This window comes from Mixophyes fleayi, chromosome 6 (genome assembly GCF_038048845.1).
Source record: "Mixophyes fleayi isolate aMixFle1 chromosome 6, aMixFle1.hap1, whole genome shotgun sequence".
In the NCBI taxonomy this organism is placed as follows: domain Eukaryota; kingdom Metazoa; phylum Chordata; class Amphibia; order Anura; family Limnodynastidae; genus Mixophyes; species Mixophyes fleayi.
This window is the reverse complement of record NC_134407.1, coordinates 30,946,303-30,968,775: the sequence shown is the minus strand read 5'-3', so window position 1 is coordinate 30,968,775 and position 22,473 is coordinate 30,946,303. Positions and strand designations below refer to the sequence as shown.

General features: G+C 40.0%; 1 protein-coding gene across 1 annotated transcript in view; it reads left to right on the top strand.

Moving 5' to 3' along the window:
- Positions 1-3,990: 3,990 nt before the first annotated feature.
- Positions 3,991-22,473, top strand: part of KNDC1 (kinase non-catalytic C-lobe domain containing 1) — an 86,287-nt gene continuing 67,804 nt past the window's right edge. Inside the window, exons 1-2 of the mRNA XM_075216181.1 lie at positions 3,991-4,221; positions 21,848-22,046. Of these exons, the coding sequence (XP_075072282.1) occupies positions 4,087-4,221; positions 21,848-22,046 (334 nt within the window). The 5' untranslated portion in view covers positions 3,991-4,086. The remainder of the gene's footprint in view (positions 4,222-21,847; positions 22,047-22,473) is intronic.

The window sequence follows — 22,473 nt, the reverse complement described above, 5'->3', positions numbered from 1 at the left end:
CACCACTGACCTCAGAAGGACAGAGCACAGCACACAGCACCACTGGACTGATACTGCAGAACACAGCACAGCACAGCACAGCACAGCACTAAACAGCACAGCACTAAACAGCACAGAACTAAACAGCACAGAACTAAACAGCACAGAGGACCACCTAACACACCCTCCCTCTACCCTGATCAATGCCCGAGTGAAGATGGCGGCGACTAGCGGGGAATTTATAGGATCCGAGTATCGCGAGATCCGACAACGGGATTATGAGTCAGAGCCTCAGTTTCACTTTTGAATTTGGCGCCAATACCCGGATCTGTCTCGGATCCGACTCGGATCCGCAACGTTCGGGTGGGCTCGGATTTCAGAAATCCGAGCGCGCTCATCCCTACTTCTCACAGGCACCTTTTATCTGGTGCTTATTCCAGCAGTTCGACACGCCGCAGCTTCATAATTCTGACGGCTGGTATTCTTCTTATGTTAAAAATCGGGACGGTGATTTGTAATGTGTCGCTCCTCCGGCAGTTTTGCCTTTAGTAATCTGAAGGTTTCAAAAGCACCAAGAAATCTCGGTTTTACAAATTTGCTCGTTAGTAAATCTCCCCGTGGTCTCAGTTTTCAATTACTCCTCCTTGTCTCAGGACTCTTTTGCCAATTTATTGGTACTTTTGTGACAAGTGCCACTTACATTTGCATTGTTTGATACACTGATATACAGCTGTATGGACCACTTTAACTAAAGAAAACTATATTTTTGTAAGGAAAAAAGAGATGTCTGGCTGAACACCAGAAAATAACATTATGAAAAGAGTTTGAATCTACTGAATGCAGGGAATTTTGTTCAGTAATGGCTTCTCACAAATGGCTCTGACCTATCTCCCCAGATGATCTATTGTGTGAATGGAATGCTGGCAATTTTAGAAGTCATTGTCATGGCCACTGTCAAACAAGTGTTCAGTTGCTGGAAGAAAGATTGCACTTTTGTGTGTTCAGTTTTTTTTGACCACTTGTTCTGCCTTTCCTTTATTTTATAGAATGATCCGAATCCACTGCACAGCATGATATATTCTCTTTTCTTCATTGCCTGCTCTAGATTAGTGTCTGTTTATAACATTTCTCGCTCTGTAACAAGGCATTTAAATGATTGTTTAACTTGTACAGCCCTTTATTTGCACTGTCCATGACCCTGCTGAAGATATACAGGAGTGTCTTCCTTCTCTGTCTGTTTTTCAACACCTTCTAGATCGATAGTGTGTACTGTATCGGCGATGCGGCAGAAATGTTTGCTTGTTTTGCTCACATCTCTATGAGGTGGAAGCAAAAATAAGCAAAGATATTAGCCCTGAACATCCTGCTGAGGAACCTTACATGAAGCTCCTGCAGGAGCTTCATTTAGCTCAGGGGGTAAGACTCAGCAGTAAGAAAAAAATTCAGGTAGCCCAAGGACCCAACCTAAAGTAGCCCACTATGAGGCAAGCCCGCCAGCCCGTTTGCCGGTAATTGAATCTCCCCAATAGATATGACCACACCATACAGCAGAATGAATTGACCAATGTTCCAGCTCTATTCATTCACCATAAATTCCCAAAAATGAATTACCATACTAACCAATAACCTACTGTCCACGGTATTCCAGTGGTGGTCAGATGTATTAGTAGCTCCCAGTGGCTATATTTATTGCGGCGGTTACAGAAAGGTCCATTGATTTTAACTCTTTATTCTTTTCATCATCATCAGCACCATTTATTTTATATAGCGCCACTGACTCCCCAGCGCTGCACAGAGGACCCATTCACACCAGTCCCTGCCCCATTGGAGCTTACAGTCTAATTTCCATAACACACACACACACACACACACACACACACACACACAAGGGTCAATTTTTGGTAACAGCCAATTAACCTACCAGTATGTTTTTGGAGTGTGGGGGGAAACCGGAGTACCCGGAGGAAACCCACGCAAACACGGGAAGAACATACAAACTCTACACAGATAAGGCCATGGTCGGAAATTGAACTCATGACCCCAGCGCTGTGAGGCAGAAGTGCTAACCACTTAGCCACAGTGCTGTCCAGCTTTTCACTTGTTTTTATTCCAATATTTTGCTACATTTTCTAAATAAAGGCTTTGGCCCGGATATACACTAATATAAGTGTTATTAACCCTATACTTCAGTGGACTGGAGTGCTCTATAGTGTTCTTAGAACCCCAACTCTTTTCTTTGACCAATTTCAGTTGTTTCTTTTGGTGGTGAACCCCCTCATGCATTAATATGATGCATAGATAGTGATATTGATCACTCTTACCAAATTTTTTATCATATCTTCTATTAATGAGGCAAGTCCAGTTCCTTGTGCGTGTACTATATACTTTGTTCTAACTTTGCAGCTTTGCAAGATGACCTGTTCCAAAATGAAAATGAATTTGCAGGATGCTTGGCTTCAACTTTGATCATCTCTAGTGTGTACACTCCTACATCACATATCAATCCTGAATGTTTCTTGTCTGCAGAGAATGTCACACAAAGGGTTAAATTGTTATCAGCAAATGTCAATTCTAAGTATGTACAAAGATATTTTAAATGTTGCCTGTCTGCAAATTATTGCAGACATAGGGTATATAAAGGCCCGTCAAACAAAATACTTTTGGAGGGGGTGCAACGTGGCTTCTAGACAATTGCAGCTCAAAATCTAAGATAACATTGCATCATATACAAACAAGCTGGTGGATCTGAAAGATTCAATACCTGTCACAATACGCCCTGCCCTTACACTGTTGTTTTGACATTAATCCTTGCCTCTAATCTACCAGATTAATACACTGCTAAATCTCTAGATGAAGCATATACATGGCCTGAGATCAGAATTTTTTTTAATTTTTTTTTTTAAACCCAACACTTTCCATCTACAGGCCAGCACACGATGCTGCCTTCATTATACTATCCGTGGCTGATGGTTACAATCCCCGGCTGCAGCACCATATAGGAGTAAGTGAATAGTGAGCAGGTCACTTGCAGATTAGTCACTGCCGGCTGCCCCCTGTCACTTTTGGAGGTGTAGAGGTGGCTGATACCAGGGAAATATATTATAGATGGAGGCGAGGTATGCCACAAGATGGTTAATGGATGGGTGATATATATGTAACTCAGCCAATATTATTTTTCTATTTCTTAATAAAAAAAAATAAGTAGTATCTTTTTCTACTACCCCTAGTTTGCAGCCCCTGGTTGAAATGCCCACGGATATACATGTTGTAACTAATGCATGAGTGGTGTGAATATCTGTATACACAGCTATAAAATATACACAGCTATAAAAGTTATCCTTAGCTTCGCCACTCTCTGACATCACTAGTAAGTTAACAGCATCTTATATTTCATGTATGTATACCTACAGCTGTCCCCTCCCTTACCCTCATGCAGAAACCTGTCATATGACCCTATGGTGGGCTCAGCTAGCCTTTATCTCATTACAAAATAAAAGAAAATACATAATTTACTCAGGATGTCACTTCGACTCCTATGGCTAGGCTTACCGCACATAGAAAGCACATGAAATATGCAGTTACATTGAAACTATTTCAGATGCATTTTGCATGCTTGCTTTTTTCCCCCTAAACAACCATACTTCCCAAACAGCTGCATTGCAAACGATGCAGCAGGTGTATTTAATTTATGGTCGGCACTAAATGGCAGATCTGGTTACCCCCTATATGTTTTTCTACAACCCATTTATTTTGTAGAACGTCTAACGTTGAATGAAGGATCAAAGCAGCGGCTAGTATATAAACCTGAGTCATCAGAGACTCCATTGCGTGTGTAAATGCGTTTTCAGTGTAATGTAATGTCATAGTGCATTGCTACTGTAACGTGCGGCCGCCAGAGGGCGCTGCGGCGCGTGTGTTAGAGGCGGCCATCTCTGACGTCACGTTACCAGGTGACGGGAGAGACGCTGAGATTAGGCGAGATGCGGAAGCACTTCGTACTGCGCATGCGCAGTGGGGACGCCTTGGACATTCTCGGCACAATTTGGCTGTAATAACCGGGGACCTGGCAACGCTGTTAGGCGCGGACAGGTGCTGGCGGCTGCGGGGATGGAGGAGGCCGAGGAGGTAGACGTGCCCGAGTATTACGAAGAGGACGAGGGGTTAGTGGAAGAGGAGGATGGGGATGGAGGCGGCAAAGAGTTTTATGAATTCCAACCTCTCCCAACATTGCTGGAGGATGAGGTGAGGGGGATACGTGTTTACTTGTATATAATGCCCATCAGCTGTGCTATCCCCAGATTCCAGGGTCCATCCTTCCTTCCAGACCAGCCACATGCAACATGTGGCTCTCCAGGTGTGGTGGAACTACAAGTCCCAGCAGGCCCAGCCAGCCATGCTATTATCTGTAGCTCCACTACAAGTAGAGACCACTGGTGGTGCATCTGTCAGTCAGTACCTTGCTGTCTGTCTTTGGCCCTTAGCCTTTGTGAAACTGCTACAATCTGCTCATATATAAATGTTTTCCCACCTGTAATATAAATGTTTTCCCACCTGTAATATAAATGTTTTCCCACCTGTAATATAAATGTTTTCCCACCTGTAATATAAATGTTTTCCCACCTGTAATATAAATGTTTTCCCACCTGTAATATAAATGTTTTCCCACCTGTAATATAAATGTTTTCCCACCTGTAATATAAATGTTTTCCCACCTGTAATATAAATGTTCTCCCACCTGTAAGCAAAACTGAAGGTACAATGAAGGGTGATGTTTTGATCTGCAAGGTGCTAGAGTATTTCATAAATATTTACAAGCAACCTAACTAAATGATTTTTTCGAAGTTGGCGGCTGTCAACTTTGCATTGCAATGTAAATCTCTGGGTACTATAAATTCTGTGATACAGGTCTGAGATCTGATAGACACAGTGATGCTATGTTTGAACGCACATAATGTTGTTATGTTACTGGTTTTGCACTCGCATGTGTGCATGCGCAGTTGACTTGGGGGGGCCTGTTTATCAACCTTGAATCTCCCGAAAACTGCAGAAATAGTAACAACTATTCACGAATGGAGTACCGCAAGCATGCAGGACGAGCCTCTTCTATTGCAAATCCAGTCCCCATGGGTGTTCTGATTTTAGGAGCTTGTTCCTATCTTAGCCCCTGTCCCAGTTAGCCAATTTTAATAAATTGCAACATTAATTCATTGCTTGTGATTGTGGTACAAAAAAAAAAAAAAAAAAGAGAACATTACTGTGAGCAATTTGTTTGGTCATAAATAGACCCCTGGAGGCTTTTGGGGTACCTTGTTGGTCTGGGTTATTGTGCCTCTGGGTTTGTGTGTATGTGTCATTCCGTGCATATAATTTGTGCTTATGGAAAGAAAGTTCCTGATTCAACTTTTGTTGTCTGATCGTTGCTTTACACATAAAGCTGATCTGGAAGAGACTTTTTCTATTGAATAAATTGATCCTCTGTTTCCTTGTGATACAGATGATTAGAGTTTATTCCATGGTCCAGGGCTTCCCAACCATTTTGATACTGAGACACATATGCCATCCAAATCATTCTATTTTTACACGTCATATTAAAATATTGAAAATAAAACCAGAATTATGGTTAAATATAAGTTTATTTTAAAACCAACATAAGTTACACATAGTTGAATTCATTTTACAGGGAAAATATTTTTCACATATAAGCCCCATTACATTTGTTGTACTTTTTCGTCATTCATAAAAATCTTATGATGCATCCAGTCTGGTGTCCTTACACATAAGTTTACAGTAGGCTATAAAGGAAGGAGAACTTTGGAGAGCTAGGTATACAGATTTGGAGAGAGAGCACCTTGCGTTATAAAGACTAATGTCATGTAGTTTGTAAGCATCTCATTCTTTTTTTTTTTATATAGTCACTTAAAGCATAAGGAGATATATAGTTGTGCATGCAATATATTTGTTTCCCCAGAAAAAAAGATGATGTAGCTGTACAGGCAATAGATAGGTTCATACACGTATAATGTACATGTGATGTTAATATATGTATAAACACCTGTAAGTAATATGTTTATAAACTGTGAGTTCTGAGGTAATTTATCTATCAGTGGTGTCATCACTTCTGTGTTCATTAAGAAAACTTGTGATTTATAAACACCCCCTGCTGTCAGTTATTATAAATAATAGAAATCGCCTCAGATTTCTATCACCTTGTGATGAAGTTTGTCATCCATGTTTGTGTCTCTTTCTGAATAGAGTTAGTATTCTCTCAGTTTGCATTTGCTCACCTTGTTGGGTTTGTTTTCCTTAAAAGTGAGTGTAGTCAAACAACATATACTGATCAGCCACAACATTAAAACTACCTGCCTAACATTATGTAGGTCCCCCACATGTCTCCAAAACAGCTGACCCGTTGAGGCATGGACTCCACAAGACCTCTGAAGGTTTCCTGCGGTATCTGGCACCAAGTGGTTAGCAGCAGATCTTTAAGTCCTGTAAGCCTGTGAGGTGGGGCCTCCATGGCTTGGACTTGTCTTTGCAGCACATTCCACAGATGCTCAATCAGATTGAGATCTGGAAAATTTGGAGGCCGTCAACGCGTTGAACTCATTTTCCTCAGACCATTCCTGAACAATTTTTGCAGTGTGGCCGGTGCATTATCCTGTTGAAAGAGGCCACTGCATCGGGGAATACCATTGCCATGGAGGGGTGTACTTGGCCTGCAACAATGCTTAGGTAGGTGGTATGTGTCACAAAACATCCACATGAATGACCGTACCCAAGGTTTCCCAGTGAACATTGCCCAGATCATCATACTGCCTCCACCGGCTTGCATTCTTTCCATAGTGCTTCCTGGTGCAATCTCTTCCCCAGGTAAAAAGCACACACACACCCGGCCGTCCACATGACGTAAAAGAAAATGTGATTCAACAGACCAGGACTCCCTTTTCCATTGCTCCATGATCCATTTCTGGTGCACGCATGCCCATTGCAGGTGCTTTCGGCGGTGTACAGGGGTCAGCATGCACACTCTGACTGGTCTGCGGCTATGTAGCCCCATACGCAGCAGGCTGCGATGCACCTTTCAAAGCCAGTTTTAACTTTTTCAGCTCTTTGTACTAGAGTAGTTCTTCAATGGGGTTGGACCAGAAGGACTAGCCTTCGCTCCCCACGCGTATTAATCAGCCATGAGTGCCCATGACCCTGTCGCTGGTTCACCAGTTGTTCTTCCTTGGACCACTTTTGGTGAGTACTAACCACTACATACTGGGAACACTCCACAAGACCTGCCGTTTTGGAGATTCTCTGACCCAGTTGTCTAGCCATCACAATTTGGCCCTTGTCAAAGTCGCTCTTTTTTGTGCTTCAACACGTCAACTTTAAGAACTGACTGTTCACTTGTTGACTATTATATTCCACCCCTTGACAGATGCCATTGAGGGGGAGAAGGTAAAAGAGAGTGGAAAAATAATATTGCATATTTTGTGTTGTCCAAAATAACGCATTGTACATACGGGACCAAAGAAAATAGCCATCAAGGTTCATTAATTATCCGAGCGTCTATACAAGGATCATTTGGTGGATTCAAATATTTTTAGAATATCATCTTGTTGCGATTTTGGCAATGGCTTCTCATAGGGACCCCATTTAGAATAGAACTTAAGTACCCCCTTCCCAACATCTGGAAAAGCTTCACGTCTATCAAAGAAGAGGATTTCTAGTAGCTCCAATTGTACATCTCTTAGGAATGGGGGAGCAGAGGAAGTCTATTTGCAAAGAATTGCTTTTTTGACACTGTTGGTACCACTGTTAGAATGGGTGTAATATTAACCAAAGGCAAGCTATCTTTCCAAGTGTCAAAATGACAAAAAAACTGTGGAATGTGGTCACCATTTGATTATTAATTAATTTTCTTATTCAGAGTTTGTGTCAGTGTATCATTCTTCTAAAACTCAGTCACCTGTAATATCAATGTAATATACATTGGGGAGTACATTATTCCATATACAATGGTATATATAAATTGTATCCGTCAAGTTTAGTTGGAGGGGGAGGGGTGGCGCCCACGTAAGTGGGCAGTCCAATCCACAAAGTAAAGAGGCTGGGGGCATGGCAACCACCACCAGTGGCTTTAATAGATGTCTTTAGTTTTTTTTTTATGCTGTCGTAAAGTACAGAAAAATAATCTCCAAAACACAACATTGCAACCAGGGTTAGAGTGGACTATGAAGGACTATGAAGCCGATGGAACGCTGTTCTGCCACTTCAGGTGCAGGAGCTGCATTTGACAACTTTCCTGCCTTGCTCATTTGTCAGTCACTGTTGCTGCTAGTGTTAAGGATGTTCTGATGTCACTGTGACATCACCATGTCATGTGACTACCTCAGATACAGAAATTGCAGGTGAGGAGAAGGGATGTGGGCCACAGACTGATGAGCATGCGGGCAAAACCAATATTTTGCCCCCTCACCACAGTCTGATGAGGGGGCAAAACATAGGGCAGCACGGTGGCTAAGTGGTTAGCACTTCTGCCTTACAGCACTGGGGTCATGAGTTAAATTTTTGACCATGGCCTTATCTGTGTGGAGATTGTTTGTTCTCCCCGTGTTTGCGTGGGTTTCCTCCGGGTGCTCCGGGTTCCTCCCATACTCCAAAAACATACTAGTAGGTTAATTGGCTGCTAACAAATTGACCCTAGTCTATGGGGCGTTTTCAATTGTCAATGTTAACGCTGCAAAACGAGCGCTCGAAAAATATTACCGTTTATACGGTAATATTGCGCGCGAAAAACGTTAATACGGTAGTTTACTCGCGGAATTTCAGGGAGCTGCGAGCTGAAGTTCCGCGAGTAATTGCCGTATTAACGGTAAGATTTTTCGAGCGCTCGTTTTGCAGCGTTAACATTGACAATTGAAAACGCCCCTATGTGTGTGGTAGGGAATTTAGACTGTAAGCCCCAATGGGGCAGGGACTGATGTGAGTGAGTTCTCTGTACAGCGCTGCGGAATCAGTGGTGCTATTTAAATAAATGATGATAGGTTATATAGTAATGCTGCAGAAATATGAATGTAATATTGGGAATATGTTTTTATCATTAAATATTTATTACTTTAAGGTTCATTATATTTAATTTGAAGTGTTAAAAAAATAAATAAATAATGTTTTCCTGCATGTATTTAGTGTGTTCATTTTGATCCCGATACCATTCTTTCTTCTTATTCTATCTGCACTGACAGTTGAATATTTTCTTTTTTTAATTAGTTTGAATTTGATGACAATCATACAGCTGTTTCTCGTTTTGCTTGATGTGCTTTTTCAAGTTCACCTTTTTTGTAAATACCAGAGCCGCAATATTCAGCTGTGTAGGGTTTTAAAAATTCAAAACGTATCTCAAATGTTCTTATCAGTAGCCAATGAAAATCCTACTGATGCTGAACCAAATGTTTATTCCAATGTTCTAAATTGTAATACTCTGATAAAGGAACTTTTTTGCTGCCAAAATGATGGTATAAACACTGGTAACTAGTTCTTGCCTGTTGTTGGCCTTCAACGTCCCTTAACTATTTTGTAATGCAGTGTACTGCAGTTTTCTGAAGAACTTGGGAAACTTGTGGACTGTTCTGTGTCAAATTAGTAACTTTTTGCCAAAGTGATTGACTTCTTCCGGGGTTTCTTTTTTACCTTCTCCCAGTCCGTTGTGTTGTCCTGTTTCTCTCAATTCTGTCTCAATTGTAAGAATGTTCAGGGAGAGGGAAAAAGACAAAATAATGAGAATGTGGAAATAGCTTCTGGGAGTTTGTTTGGTGGCTCAATATAGGATTGCCAACTCATCACTTTAATAAGGGACACATAGGAATTATACAGGTTTGCAGTTGTCTGATTGAGACCAGATGAGATGAGATGATTACTCAGGTCTGCAGCTCACCACGACACCTGTTCCCAATAAGCTAAACCCAGTATCTGTGTAATTCATATGTGCCTTCGTAAAGTGATGAGCTGGCAAACCCTAAGAGGTATATTTAGTAAACTGCGGTTTTTAAAAAGTGGAGATGTTTCCTATAGCAACCACTCAGATTGTAGCTGTTATTTTGTATAATGTACTAAATAAACAATAGAATCTGGTTGCTATAGGCAACATCTCCACTTTTTCAAACCCGCATATTAGTAAATATACCCCTAAGTCCTTCACACATGTTAGGTGAATGCAAGTAACACATTCTATTCTTCAGTGACCTGAAACACTCCCAATGCTGCAGTAATGATCAGCAATCTAATAACCATGGCATTTCAGGACTGCTCTGAAAGCTGGTCAGATAAGCTCCTTATAACGGCTGCTGCATGGAGAGAGTTGTATTAGTATATTGATGACAAAATTTTTAACTTGTATAGCAGTTGTTTATTGATGTAATTGGTTTTAGAATCCAAGCAGTAGGTATCTTGTTATATTCCCGTAGCGATCTAAGAATCTGGAAATTCTGCAATAATGGCGCTCATAAGAACATTGGTTATAGTTGGTTATGTGAATGCGCTATTTATGTCTTTATTTGCAAAGGTCCGTCTTGTTTTCGCCACTTATTTTCCATTTTCTGGTGTGTAATTAACTGATAAATCTTGATTAATAATTGATGATCAATAATTTAATTTGTTTCACATTACTGCATTTGAGTGGGGACAATTGGAACAAATTATAGGATTATGTGGAACATTCTGTGCTGGTTGGAGATGGCTACAGTGACTGCACATCTTCCTTATTCCTGAATGTAGTAATCGTGGTAACTGGGACAATAGTTAGGGTGCCATGGAAGTGTGCTTCAGCTTTGTAAGATTTTCAGTTTGCTTATTTCATTTTTGTCAACCTGTGTCCTTCGTTATTAAGATATTCCCACGTTTTTTCATTCCACAAAGGAAAAGTTGATTTCAAGCATTTGTAAAAGAATATTTTGGTATGTAAATTTGGGTATTTATTTATTGCTTTTAAATAATATATAAATTAGAGATAACTAACATTGTATTCAGCCAGTAATCGTATAACAGAGAAAGACCACCTCTAGTCATTGTGACTGTTCTCCAGTCTCCAATACCAAGAATTTGTCACTGTTATCGTAAAACATGTTCGAGTGCCTTGTACTATCTAATCCAAATATGTTTTAAGACATTAGTGGGCTCTCATACCATTTTGCAGAACAATATGGAGAACTTGCAACATTATACCAAAAGTAGAGGGTTGTCCTATTTTCTTCAGAAAGCAGTACAAGGCTTTATTTAGGTTTTGGGTAAATGATAGGTCTCGGGCAGTGGTTCCCAAACTGTGCGCCTAGGCTCCCTAGGGTGCCTCGGCGATATCACAGGGGTGCCTCAGCCAGGGCCAGTGGTAAGCAAGGCGGGGGACTACTTGGTAATAATTTTGACTTAGGGGTGCCTTGAAAAATTATGGAAACCCTAAGGGTGCCTTGAACTGAAAAAGTATGGGATCCACTGATCTAGGGTTAAATTTCCTGTAAAGTATTTGGATTTAGGATTTGGTCTACATAAGGGTTAGGATTAAGACTGAAATCTTAGCTGCAATAATTTAAATTAAAAAATATGTACACAGCGCTGGGAGCAGGTCCACCAATTCTAATGGAACATCCAGATTACAGTGGAAGTGAAACTTTGGAGGAGAAACGTTGCCATCAAGAGGTTTTTTGGATTAATTCCCTTAATACGGTTAGGGGTATATTTACTAAACTGCGGGTTTGAAAAAGTGGAGATGTTGCCTACAACATTTAATCAGATTCTAGCTGTCATTTTGTAGAATGTACTAAATAAATGATACCTAGAATCCCTAGAATTTCCTACCACGTCCATTCAGGCTTTCCCACAGCCTTCAAACAGTCCTTTTCCAGTTTTGGATCACCGCCTTATCAGCTACAAGCTCTCCGCCATTTCTTTAACCTCTCTGCTGTCAAACTCTTTCAAGCCTCTCCATACACGCAGAAATCCTAACGCAAATAAATTTCAACAGTCTTCCATCTATCAGCAACATATCCTCTCCCCAATTTCTACATTCTCCTCTAATGATATGGCAGTACCACATTTTCATGAAACCCTAGCAACAGTCCTTGACCAAGTGACTCTAGCTACTCTTCACACTCGATATTAATTAAGATGTGAACCGCGGCACACTAAACAAACATGACATCTTCAAAAACTTTCTCACAAACGTCTTTGGCCTAAATCTCATACCGCTAATTATTTGCTCACATATATTATGATTCATCACTCCTATCGACATGCTCTGGACACTGCCAAACAAACATGCTTCCAAATCTCTCATCTCTGCTCAGGATTCTAATTCCAAACACCTTTTTAGGACATTTTAAAATGCTTCTCCACCCTCCCTTCCCAAACCCTTCGACTACTATCAGTGCCCAAGTTCTTGCTTCCTTCATCAGTTGGTCAAGGATGATTGACCAGATCCAACATGAAATGGTATCTTCTTCCTCGACAAACAACCAGCTCAATTTCTTCCCTAAATTCTCTGGCACCTTCTCTATTTAATCCTACAAATGAAGATGAAGTATTTACTCTCATTATCTTCCCACTCTACTAGCTGTCCTCTTGATCCTATACCCTTACAAATCGGTCAATTCCTGTCTCCTGGGCTCATACCAACCTGAAGTAAAATCTGTAGCTGTCCTTCCTTCCTTCCTGAGCATTGCCTATCCTTGTCTTCTTGCCTCACACACCCTGTTGGACCCTCTTCAGTCAGGCTTTCGTTCCCATCACTCCACAGACTGCACTGACCAAGGTTGTCAATGATTTGATCACTGCTAAATCTAAAGGACCTTACTCGACTTCTAATTCTCCTGGATCTCACTGTAGTAGAAGAAGGTGTCCAACAGTGTCAAATAGAGAAAATACTTGAATCCCTAGGTCTTCGGGACACTGTCCTATACTGGTTCTCATCTTACCTATTTAGTCGCCCTTTCAGTGTTCATTTCTCTGGATCCACCTCCTCTCTGTTTCATTTATCAGTTGGAGTACCACAAGGCTCAGTCCCAGGCTCTCTGCTTTTCTCTGTCTCTATCCCTTCTCTTGGAAAACTGATAAGCTCCTTTGGATTGCAGTATCTTCTCAATGCGGATGATACTATTTAAATATTCTCTTTGGTTCTTTCGCCATCTGTGTTGTTCCACGTTGCGACTTTCTGCCATTTCATTTTGGATGTCATCTTGCCAAGTCAAACTCAATCTTTCAAAAACGGAGCTTATAATACTCCAACAAGCCAACAGAAGTTACTGACCTGACATTTCAATTTCTGTTAAAAACTTGACAATTAATCCTACTCCTCAAGCTCGCTGTTTTCCTGGACTCAGAACTATCCTTTGCACCACACATCGACTCTATATCTAAATCATTTTACATACATCTAAGAAACACATTTTCAGCATACACACACGTCTCAAGCGAGGAATAACTTGAATTCATGCAGTCGTTATCTCCTGCATTGAATATTGCAATACCATCCTCGGTGGTCTTCCCCGAGCCAGACTCTCATCTGTACAACATTTTAGTTTACACACAGCTGTTAGACTGTTTTTCCTTGCAAATCGCTTTCCCACTCCTGTTACCCTCTCTGTCATTGGTTGCCTGTTTTTTACCGAATCCAATATACAATACTTCTAGTAACATATATGGGCATCAACCAAACTACCCCAACATACATCACTTCAATTGTCTCAATATATTGACCAACTGTACACCTCTGCTCATCACAAGAGATGTGTCTCTCATTAACACACAAAACCTGCTCCCATTCCTTGTTGCAGGACTTTGTTTGGGCATCACTCCCTCGCACAACAAGACTTTTTACTAGTGTTCAGACTATAAAGCATTCTCTGAAACCCACCTCTTCAGGCTAGCTTATGAAATTCCTCAACCACCTTCTTATCCGCCCTAGGTAACACTATTATCATCCTCTAGGCATGTGTTCTTTCTATACTCAATCAACCCTCGGACCAACATTGTTATGTGTCTGGACCATATAACTCCCTGAGCACTTTTTACCTTTGCAAACTGGCTGAACCAATATACAGTATGTAGCACATAACTTCATGTATCAAATGTGTATTGTACAAGAGAGGTAAGTGGGGTCTGCTTGCATGCTTACAATTTATATTGTATACTAAATTGATATTTATGGATATTCGATATGTATTAAATGCATCTAGGACTGCCTCCGCAATTTACCTGTGTCCATTATCCATAATTATTTGGGCGGGGGGGGGGGTTATATTTTGCTTTTTTTCCATTGTTATTTTTAAGATTAACATTTTAATAGTTAAATGGATTTCACTGTTAGCCATGTTTGTATGGATGCACAGCTGCAAGTGATTGATAATTAACTCCAGTGGTGTTTAAATAACCCCATTTTTTTTTTTTTAAAAAAAATCTTAATAATCCTTGGAGGAAATCACTGAATGGCAATGAAACGCATCTGGTTAGATATATAATTGTTTGCTCGACTGGTGCATTACAAAGGATATCTGGAACAACTCTGTGCATTGTGCGAGCGGGGTTTAACCACGTTGTAAGATCGTGGCCACTGATGTTCCGGCTAAGTGGTGATTTCTCCACAAACTAGATGAGGATTTTCTATCGGACACAATAGTGATCTCAGACTTGGATGAAAAACTGAAGACACATGATGACAAGTATTTGCTATTTAGTGTCTACATTTTCTTATTATTGGAGTGACTGTTCCTCTTTGTGTCACACACGACAAGAAACACATTGTCTAGTATCAGATGTAGTGTTTGTATGGGAGACCTTTCCGTGCTTGTTTATACAGAGGTGGACTTTTGTGCTTTCGTACCGGCATGTTTTAGGAGGAGAGGGCTGTGTCCTTACTTATTACTATTATTACTTCTCTGGTTTTAGTACAGATTTTTACCATTGGGACAAACACATCTTTATTTATATGAATTAAGAAGGGTAGTATATTTGTATTCTGATGTTTTTATAGTTGGATAATGAGTATTTGTTTTTATCCTATAAATATTAATGTAATCTGAATGTTCTATTAGGATTGGTGAACCTATTCCCAGCACTGTATACATATTCCTTTTTTTTTTTCCTTTGCAAGACCAGGCCCACTGATTACGGTGAGTAGGCTGGTCTACCCTTTAACTCATTTGAAATCCTTTCTTTAAAATAAGGGAGCAAAGATAAACTAATTTTAAGAATAGAAAAAAAAGAAAAGAAAAAATACAGGTCTCTGAAAGCTCTATTTAAGGAAAAACAAAAAGATAAGAAACCGAGATGGCAGAATAACAAGCTGCATTCACATATAAGTAAAAACAATTTAATATTTGAAAAACATATAAATTACAGAAAAGCATGATTGACAGTTGACAGCTTCACCCATAATGGGAGTGTATCATCACTATCGAAATGCACTTGAAAAGATGTAATCAACATATGAAAAAGTGATAACTATAATACTTCTTAATTGCAGTAAAAACGTCCTGTCCTCTTATATATGAAAGGCACTAATAATAAACTGATTCCAACTAGACCGTTCACTCTTTAACCTATGTAAGGAAAGGAAACATGTAGTCTCAATCTGAAGATAGATAGAATATATAACGTCTAATAGCGTATATTTCCAATATATATTTGTAGATTTCTAGATCAAAGTAATATTTAGACTGTCCTTACCCCTCAGATTGTACGCTCCTTCGAGCAGGGCCTACTCTCCTCCTGTTCTCCACCACCTTAACTCTGCTCTCCAGCTCCTTGTCTCTTCCGTGAGGCCCTTCTACCCCTCTAGCTACCCCGCTGGGGCTCTCGTCTGTCATCTAGCTGTACTTTGAGCTTCCGAGTTACTGTGCTTTTTGTTAACTGTTCCGTGATGTCTCACCCTGTACTGTATTTCTGTCTGTCCCTGTACGGCGCTACGGATACCTAGTGGCGCCCTATAAATAAATAATAATAATAATACCCAGAACCTGGGAAATGCATAATATTCCAGACAGTCCCGCAGTCCTTCTGATCTCAAGCAAAAATTCAGGTGGCCACCCACACATTACTTCATAATTTGCTCAAATCACTGGAGCTCTTTAGTATATATCCGACTGCACAAAGATCTTTAACCTCTCGGCCCACGCCGAAACATAAGCTGTTAGATACTGAAATGCACTGGTCCTTGGAACCTCAATAAAGTGCCGTTCAAGAGATATAATATCCGCTTTCTCCTGCCACTGCCGACGTGGTTCGTTCAGGTATAAACTCTTTCAAAGCATCTGATTACTGAGTAGGCTGGTCTACCCTTGCACCCCAAGGAGTTTGTTTTTTTTCCTTTTTGGGTTTCTAATTAATTTAACTCCTTTTGAAAGAGGAGACCCATGTAATCCCTTCTTTTAAATAAGGGAGTGAAGATAAACTAATTTAAGGCCTCTTCTGTCCAAACTCCATTATTGTATGACCTCTTGTCCTTGTGGGCACAGGACAAATGCCCTTTCATAAATATCCGTTTGGGATCTGCACTCTCTGAGTATTTCTAAATAACAGTCCCAAATAAATATCTATCTATCTATCTCTGCCGTGGGTAACATGATAAGAGGGGAGTTATATCCCTCCGAGATTGATATGAAGAAATGTCCCGCGCAGAAATATTGTAGTTTATGTGAACTAACAGATTTATTTTTTTAACACAATCAGTAATGATAAAATAGTAACATTCTGTCAAAATCTGAGCAACTTCTCAAATAGCTTGTCTTAACTACAGCTCCTAGATGTGCACACATATATATTATATATATATATATATATATATATATATATATATATATATATATATATATATATATATATGTATGATATAAAGCCAGCACTTATCAGTGTTGTACACCCATAAAGATCAAATTGATACCATCAGTATGCCAGCCTTAATATTGGCTAATATCTAATAAAGACCAAATACAAGCTGGAAACAGGGATATTGCACTATACAACTCTCAAAAGGAACTAATCCAACTATCTGAAGAACTGTCACAGCACAGAGCATCGGACGCCTTTCCTGTTATTATCGCTGCATGCGCATCTGGCGCTAGCCGCGGACGCGACTAGTGTCCTCTTCTCATCTTCGCAAATTGATTCTCTGGACGGAGAGAAGACTTTATGCTCTGAAGATATCCCCTGATGGAGTAAATCTAAAGTTTCTGGCCCTGCTACGGCTGGTTTTCGAGGGTCTATATATTTATCGTTCATTGGAACTTTTGCTTGTTGTTGAGACTAATGGGAGTATTATCATCTTTGGACAACACTGATATACTTTTGTAATAAGGCCTTTTGCCTGATTCAAGTATCAGAATAACAATTAAGGATCATCCTTCTTTCCTATCATGTATTTGGTCTTTATTAGATATTAGCCAATATTAAGGTTGGCATGTGTATTTGGTCTGTTTCTCAAACCATTCCTGAACAATTTTTGCAGTGTGGCAGGGTGCATTATCCTGCTGAAAGAGGCCACTGCGGTCAGGGCATACCATCGCCATGAAGGGGTGTACTTGTCCTGCAATAATGTTTAGGTAGGTGGTACTATCACAAAACATCCACATGAATGCCAGGACCCAAGGTTTCCCAGCAGAACATTGGACAGAGCATCACACTTCCTTCTCCGGCTTGCCTTCTTTCCATAGTGCATCTTGGTGCCATTTTTTTCCCCAAGTAAATGCCATCCACATGATTCAAAATCAAACATGATTCATCATACCAGGCCATCTTCTTCCACGATCAAGTTCTGCTGCTCACGTGTCCATTGTAGGTGCTTTCTGCGGTGGACAGGGACCAGTATGGGCATTCTGGCAAGTCTGCGACTACACAGCCCCATACTCAACAAGCTGCATTGCGCTGTGTGTTCTGACACCTTTCTATCATAGCCAACATTAACTTTTTCAGCAATTTGTGCAACAGTAGCTCTTCAATGGGATTGGACCACATAGACTAGCCTTTGCTCCCCACGTGCATCAGTGAGCTTTGGACACCCATGACCCTGTCTCCTTTTCACCGGTTGTCCTTCCTTGCACCACTTTTATTGGGTAGTAACCACTGCATACCGGGATCACCCCATAAGACCTGTCGTTTTGGAGATTCTCTGACCCAGTTGCCATCACAAATTGGCCTTTGTCAAAGTCACTCAGATCCTTACACTTGTCCATTTTTCCTGCTTTTAACACATCAACTTCAAGAACTGACTGTTCATTTGCTGCATAATATGTGCCATTACAATGAGATAATCAATGTTATTCACTTCACTTGTCAATGGTGTTAATCAGTATATATATATATATATATATATATATATATATATATATATATATATATATATATATATATATATATATATATATATTATAATTAGTAAGCGGGAAAGAAATCAGAGCAGGGTGATTTTGGATCCTGAAGAGGGCTTATTTGATACAGAGTTGTCTTTCCTTGTCACAGATATGTTTTAGGACAGGTTCCCCCCTCATTCAGCTCTGAGCTTTTGTTATTTAGGAGTTATTTGGGTTTGTGCTGCTCTGTTATGAGTCCTTAAATGTCCATGCACCTGGCATTTACCTTCTCGTCCGCCCCTTCGACGTCGGGAAAGGATGTCTTACAGAAAACAAAGTAACCACTGTTGGAGAAATGTGTTAAAATAATTGTCCACTAGTCTTTTTGTACACCTGTTATTAAAATGGTTAGTCTCGGCTTCATCGCACCCATAACAAATGATTTAACTCCCTTATCAGCTTAGTAGAGACAGGAAAAAGAAACAAACCTGGAATATAGTATGATGACAACTTATTCCTCCCTCAGCTGAGTAAGCAGTGTGACTGTATAGTGTAGTAGTAGTGTTTTGTCACTCTATTGGAGGACCTTTTCCTGGTGGTAATGGGGAGTCGCGGCATTGTAACTCCCGGAGTGCAAGCAGCGGCAAGGGCGGCCAAGATGGCTGTGGGCAGAGCGATCTAAAGATCTACATTCATTACGGCTACCAGGGAATATCAAGGAAATTAAATTAACGGTAGTAATTCTCCAATTTTCCTCTTATTTTTTTCCTTTTTATATAGTAAATTATTTTGATATAAATTTAGTGGATTGCTGATGGCAACCAGTTTCAAATACATTTTTCTCACATTCGACCCATTTACCAATATATAGAGCAATCAATAGATGGAATTTTCTTCTACATAAGTCTACCTCTAAATCATTCCTTTTCCAGAGTTAATATATCTATACCTTTGTCCACTAGTGATGCATTTCACAAGCACAAAGCCCTGGATAGCTGTTCTGGTTTTTGTGTATTTATGAAGCTGAACAACATACTTGTTTTCAGATTATAAGGTCCCAGGAGCATGACCATGTCACCCATTAAGTAAAAGATGCAAAACCACATGGCAGTTTCAGTATCCACACATTAAGTGACTGTTCTATGGCAACTGCAAAAACAGACATTCTATCTCTGGTCTTTTAAAGATGATTACTTCAAAACCATTGTTTGTTCTTTCTGCCCAGCAGAACTATATTGTTGTTGCCATAAATGCTATCCTCTGGCTGTACTGATATGTTACTATTTTATTCTGAGCAACGCAAATAGGCTAGACATGAAATGCTTTCTTGACGTGACGGCATTGGATTCTTGTCCCAACATTCCGGAATACAGTGATGGGAAATTAATGCACGCAGTGCTGCTCAGTGTAGTTAAATGCTGTCAATGTTAGTTCCTGGAAAGGCTATATGGCAGTGGTTCCCAAATTGTGCGCCTAGGCTCCTTGGGGTGCCTCGGCGATCTCACAGGGGTGCCTCGGCCAGGGCTGGTGGTAAGCAAGGCAGGGGACTACTTGGTAATTATTTTGGCTTTAAAGGTGCCTTGAAAAAATTATGGAACCCCCCAAGGGTGCCTTGAACTGAAAAAAGTTTGGGATCCACTGCTGTATGGTTTAAATGTGTGTTCATTTGCTAGATCCTAGGCCAGAAAGCCTAAACTGTAAATTGCCTTTTATAAACAAATTTGCTGTGGGCATTCACAGATCTCTTGAGTATTGAAGATTTTTGCTGTGCTTTTAAAATTTCCTGTCTATTGAGGGCACAGAAAGTTTATTCATGTCTAAAATCGCTGATGGCAGGGGAACATTAACTCTATGTTTAAAAAAAGATAGAATATATATATTTCATGATGGTGCCCTTTAGTACTGTCATGGGCATGTGTTTACTATGATTCACTCTAAATACGGCACCATTGATTCACCACTGCTTATCGGTAGAATTTAGATTGAAAATGTATTATTTTTCTAAAACCTTGCAGTCTGTGCCATCGATCAGTACAAACTCTGGTTTCTGCTCCTTCCATTGCCATTCAGTGGATATGTGATTGACTTGTTCCGTAATTAGTTTTTATCTTGTTCATTGCTGTAATTACTGCTGGTTTTGTGAATGGTTGCCTTCTTTGCCCTGTCACTTTGTAAGCTGTGCCAAGTATACAAGATCTTCATAGAGCTGCAGATGGCACTTCATCCAGTTACCTCAGCAGTGTAGAAAGTTCGTGCCCTTATCGTTCCGTAAATTCTGAGGCTCATTGTCTTGCTGTTCACTAGTTATTACCATGTAGAAGACAACCTGCCATCAGTCTGACAGCATGCATAGGGTGACATGAAAAAGATGATCACTGAATATTTTATAAGAACTTTGTGTTTATCATGCTTAGAAGTGTAGGGTTTAGTTTCACACTTCATGCATTGCTCACTGAATTATAGATCTAAGTCATACAGCGTGTACTCATATACTTTTCCTTTTCAAATTATCATACTTTTGGTTTTTTTCTGTGTGTTTAAAGCACCAACAGCCACAAATAATACAGTATAGCTGCTTTCTTCTGCACATTCAGCAAAGATTGCTTAGGATAAATTGCAGCAGTAAAACAGAGCAGAATTAACACAAAATCACTTAATTATTTGAACATGTGAATACATCAAACCGAAATGAATTTGCACATCCAGTGTGAAAGTAATAAAAAGTTGACTGCAGCCAAATAACTTGAAAAATAGAGATTGTCCCCTATCCCATAACACTGTTCCAATAGGCAATATTTGTCTGTATGTATGTTAGGGAATTTAGACTGTAAGCTCCAATGGGGCAGGGACTGATGTGAGTGAGTTCTCTGTACAGCGCTGGGGAATTAGTGGCGCTATATAAATAACTGGTGATCATGATGATGAAAATAATTCTGTATTTCAGGGGGTTAATGTATCAAATGGCGATTTTTGCAAATCGCTGATATCCGGTGACTTTGCATGGTAAATTTAAAGCGGGAGTTTCTTTAAAGGCATGTTTTGCCTTTTAAGCTATGCATCAGTTTATAAAACCTAAGATTGCAATGATCACCACACTCACTCAAAAAGGTAATGCACTGCAGAGGGTTAAAAAGAATGAATTTATTAAATGTATTCAACACAGTAATCGCATGCACAAATGTACTTGTGCTCAAGGTAGTATAAAACCACTATAATATATACCGCAATGAATGGTACAGTAGGCGCACCTACATATAACCTATAAAAAACCAACAGCTGAAAAAAATATGTAAATATAAAATGTAGAAAATTGAGAAGAAAAAAAAAAAAGCATCAGTTTATGTTCTATTTCAACTGAAATAGAACATAAACTGTTGCATAACATATTGTATTGTAGAGAAGAACAGCACAGACTGATCAGTGGCAGACATGCTTATATTGCAGATCTTCGTTTCACATGAGTTATTCACATGCCATGCAGAGTTTGTTTACAAATGAAGACATAGTAAAACGCTGTGCGCTTAAACCATTACTGTGAAATGTCTTGGCAGGAAAACGTGTCCTTGGCTGATATTTTGTCACTACGAGATAACTGTCTGACTGAGCAGGATATTTGGGCAATCTGCCTGGAGTGCTGCTATTCCATGAAGGACATCTGCCATGCAGCCATCTTCCAGACGCTGTGCATTACTCCAGACACCCTGGCGTTTAACACCAGCGGCAACGTCTGCTTCATGGAGCAGCTTAGCGGTAAGTCTCGCCTTCATCCACTAGTGCCAAGTCCTGGAACAGCATTTTCAATGACAACAGTGCGTCAATTATGAGATGCTCCTGAAATAAGTACAAAATGACAGTGTTGTAAGCAACATACAGTGATGTGAACCAGATATATTATAGAAATTGAATTAATCATCTGGAATTTGACAAACCTTCCTTGTATAACAATGGGTCCTTTCACATTTACTCCAATTATAGATGGGTTATTTTCTGTTTGCATATGTGATATTAAGCATAACTTGTTGTGCTGTACTGTAGTAGAAGCCATGTAGATTGTTGTACACAACCTCCCTAAACTGCAAGTTGAAAAAAGGTAAAATGTTTTTGTTTTCCCTAAGGATGAAACCCTGAGCAGACCAGTCAGATTGACTGATATAGAGATAGAGGTTGGGTTAAACAC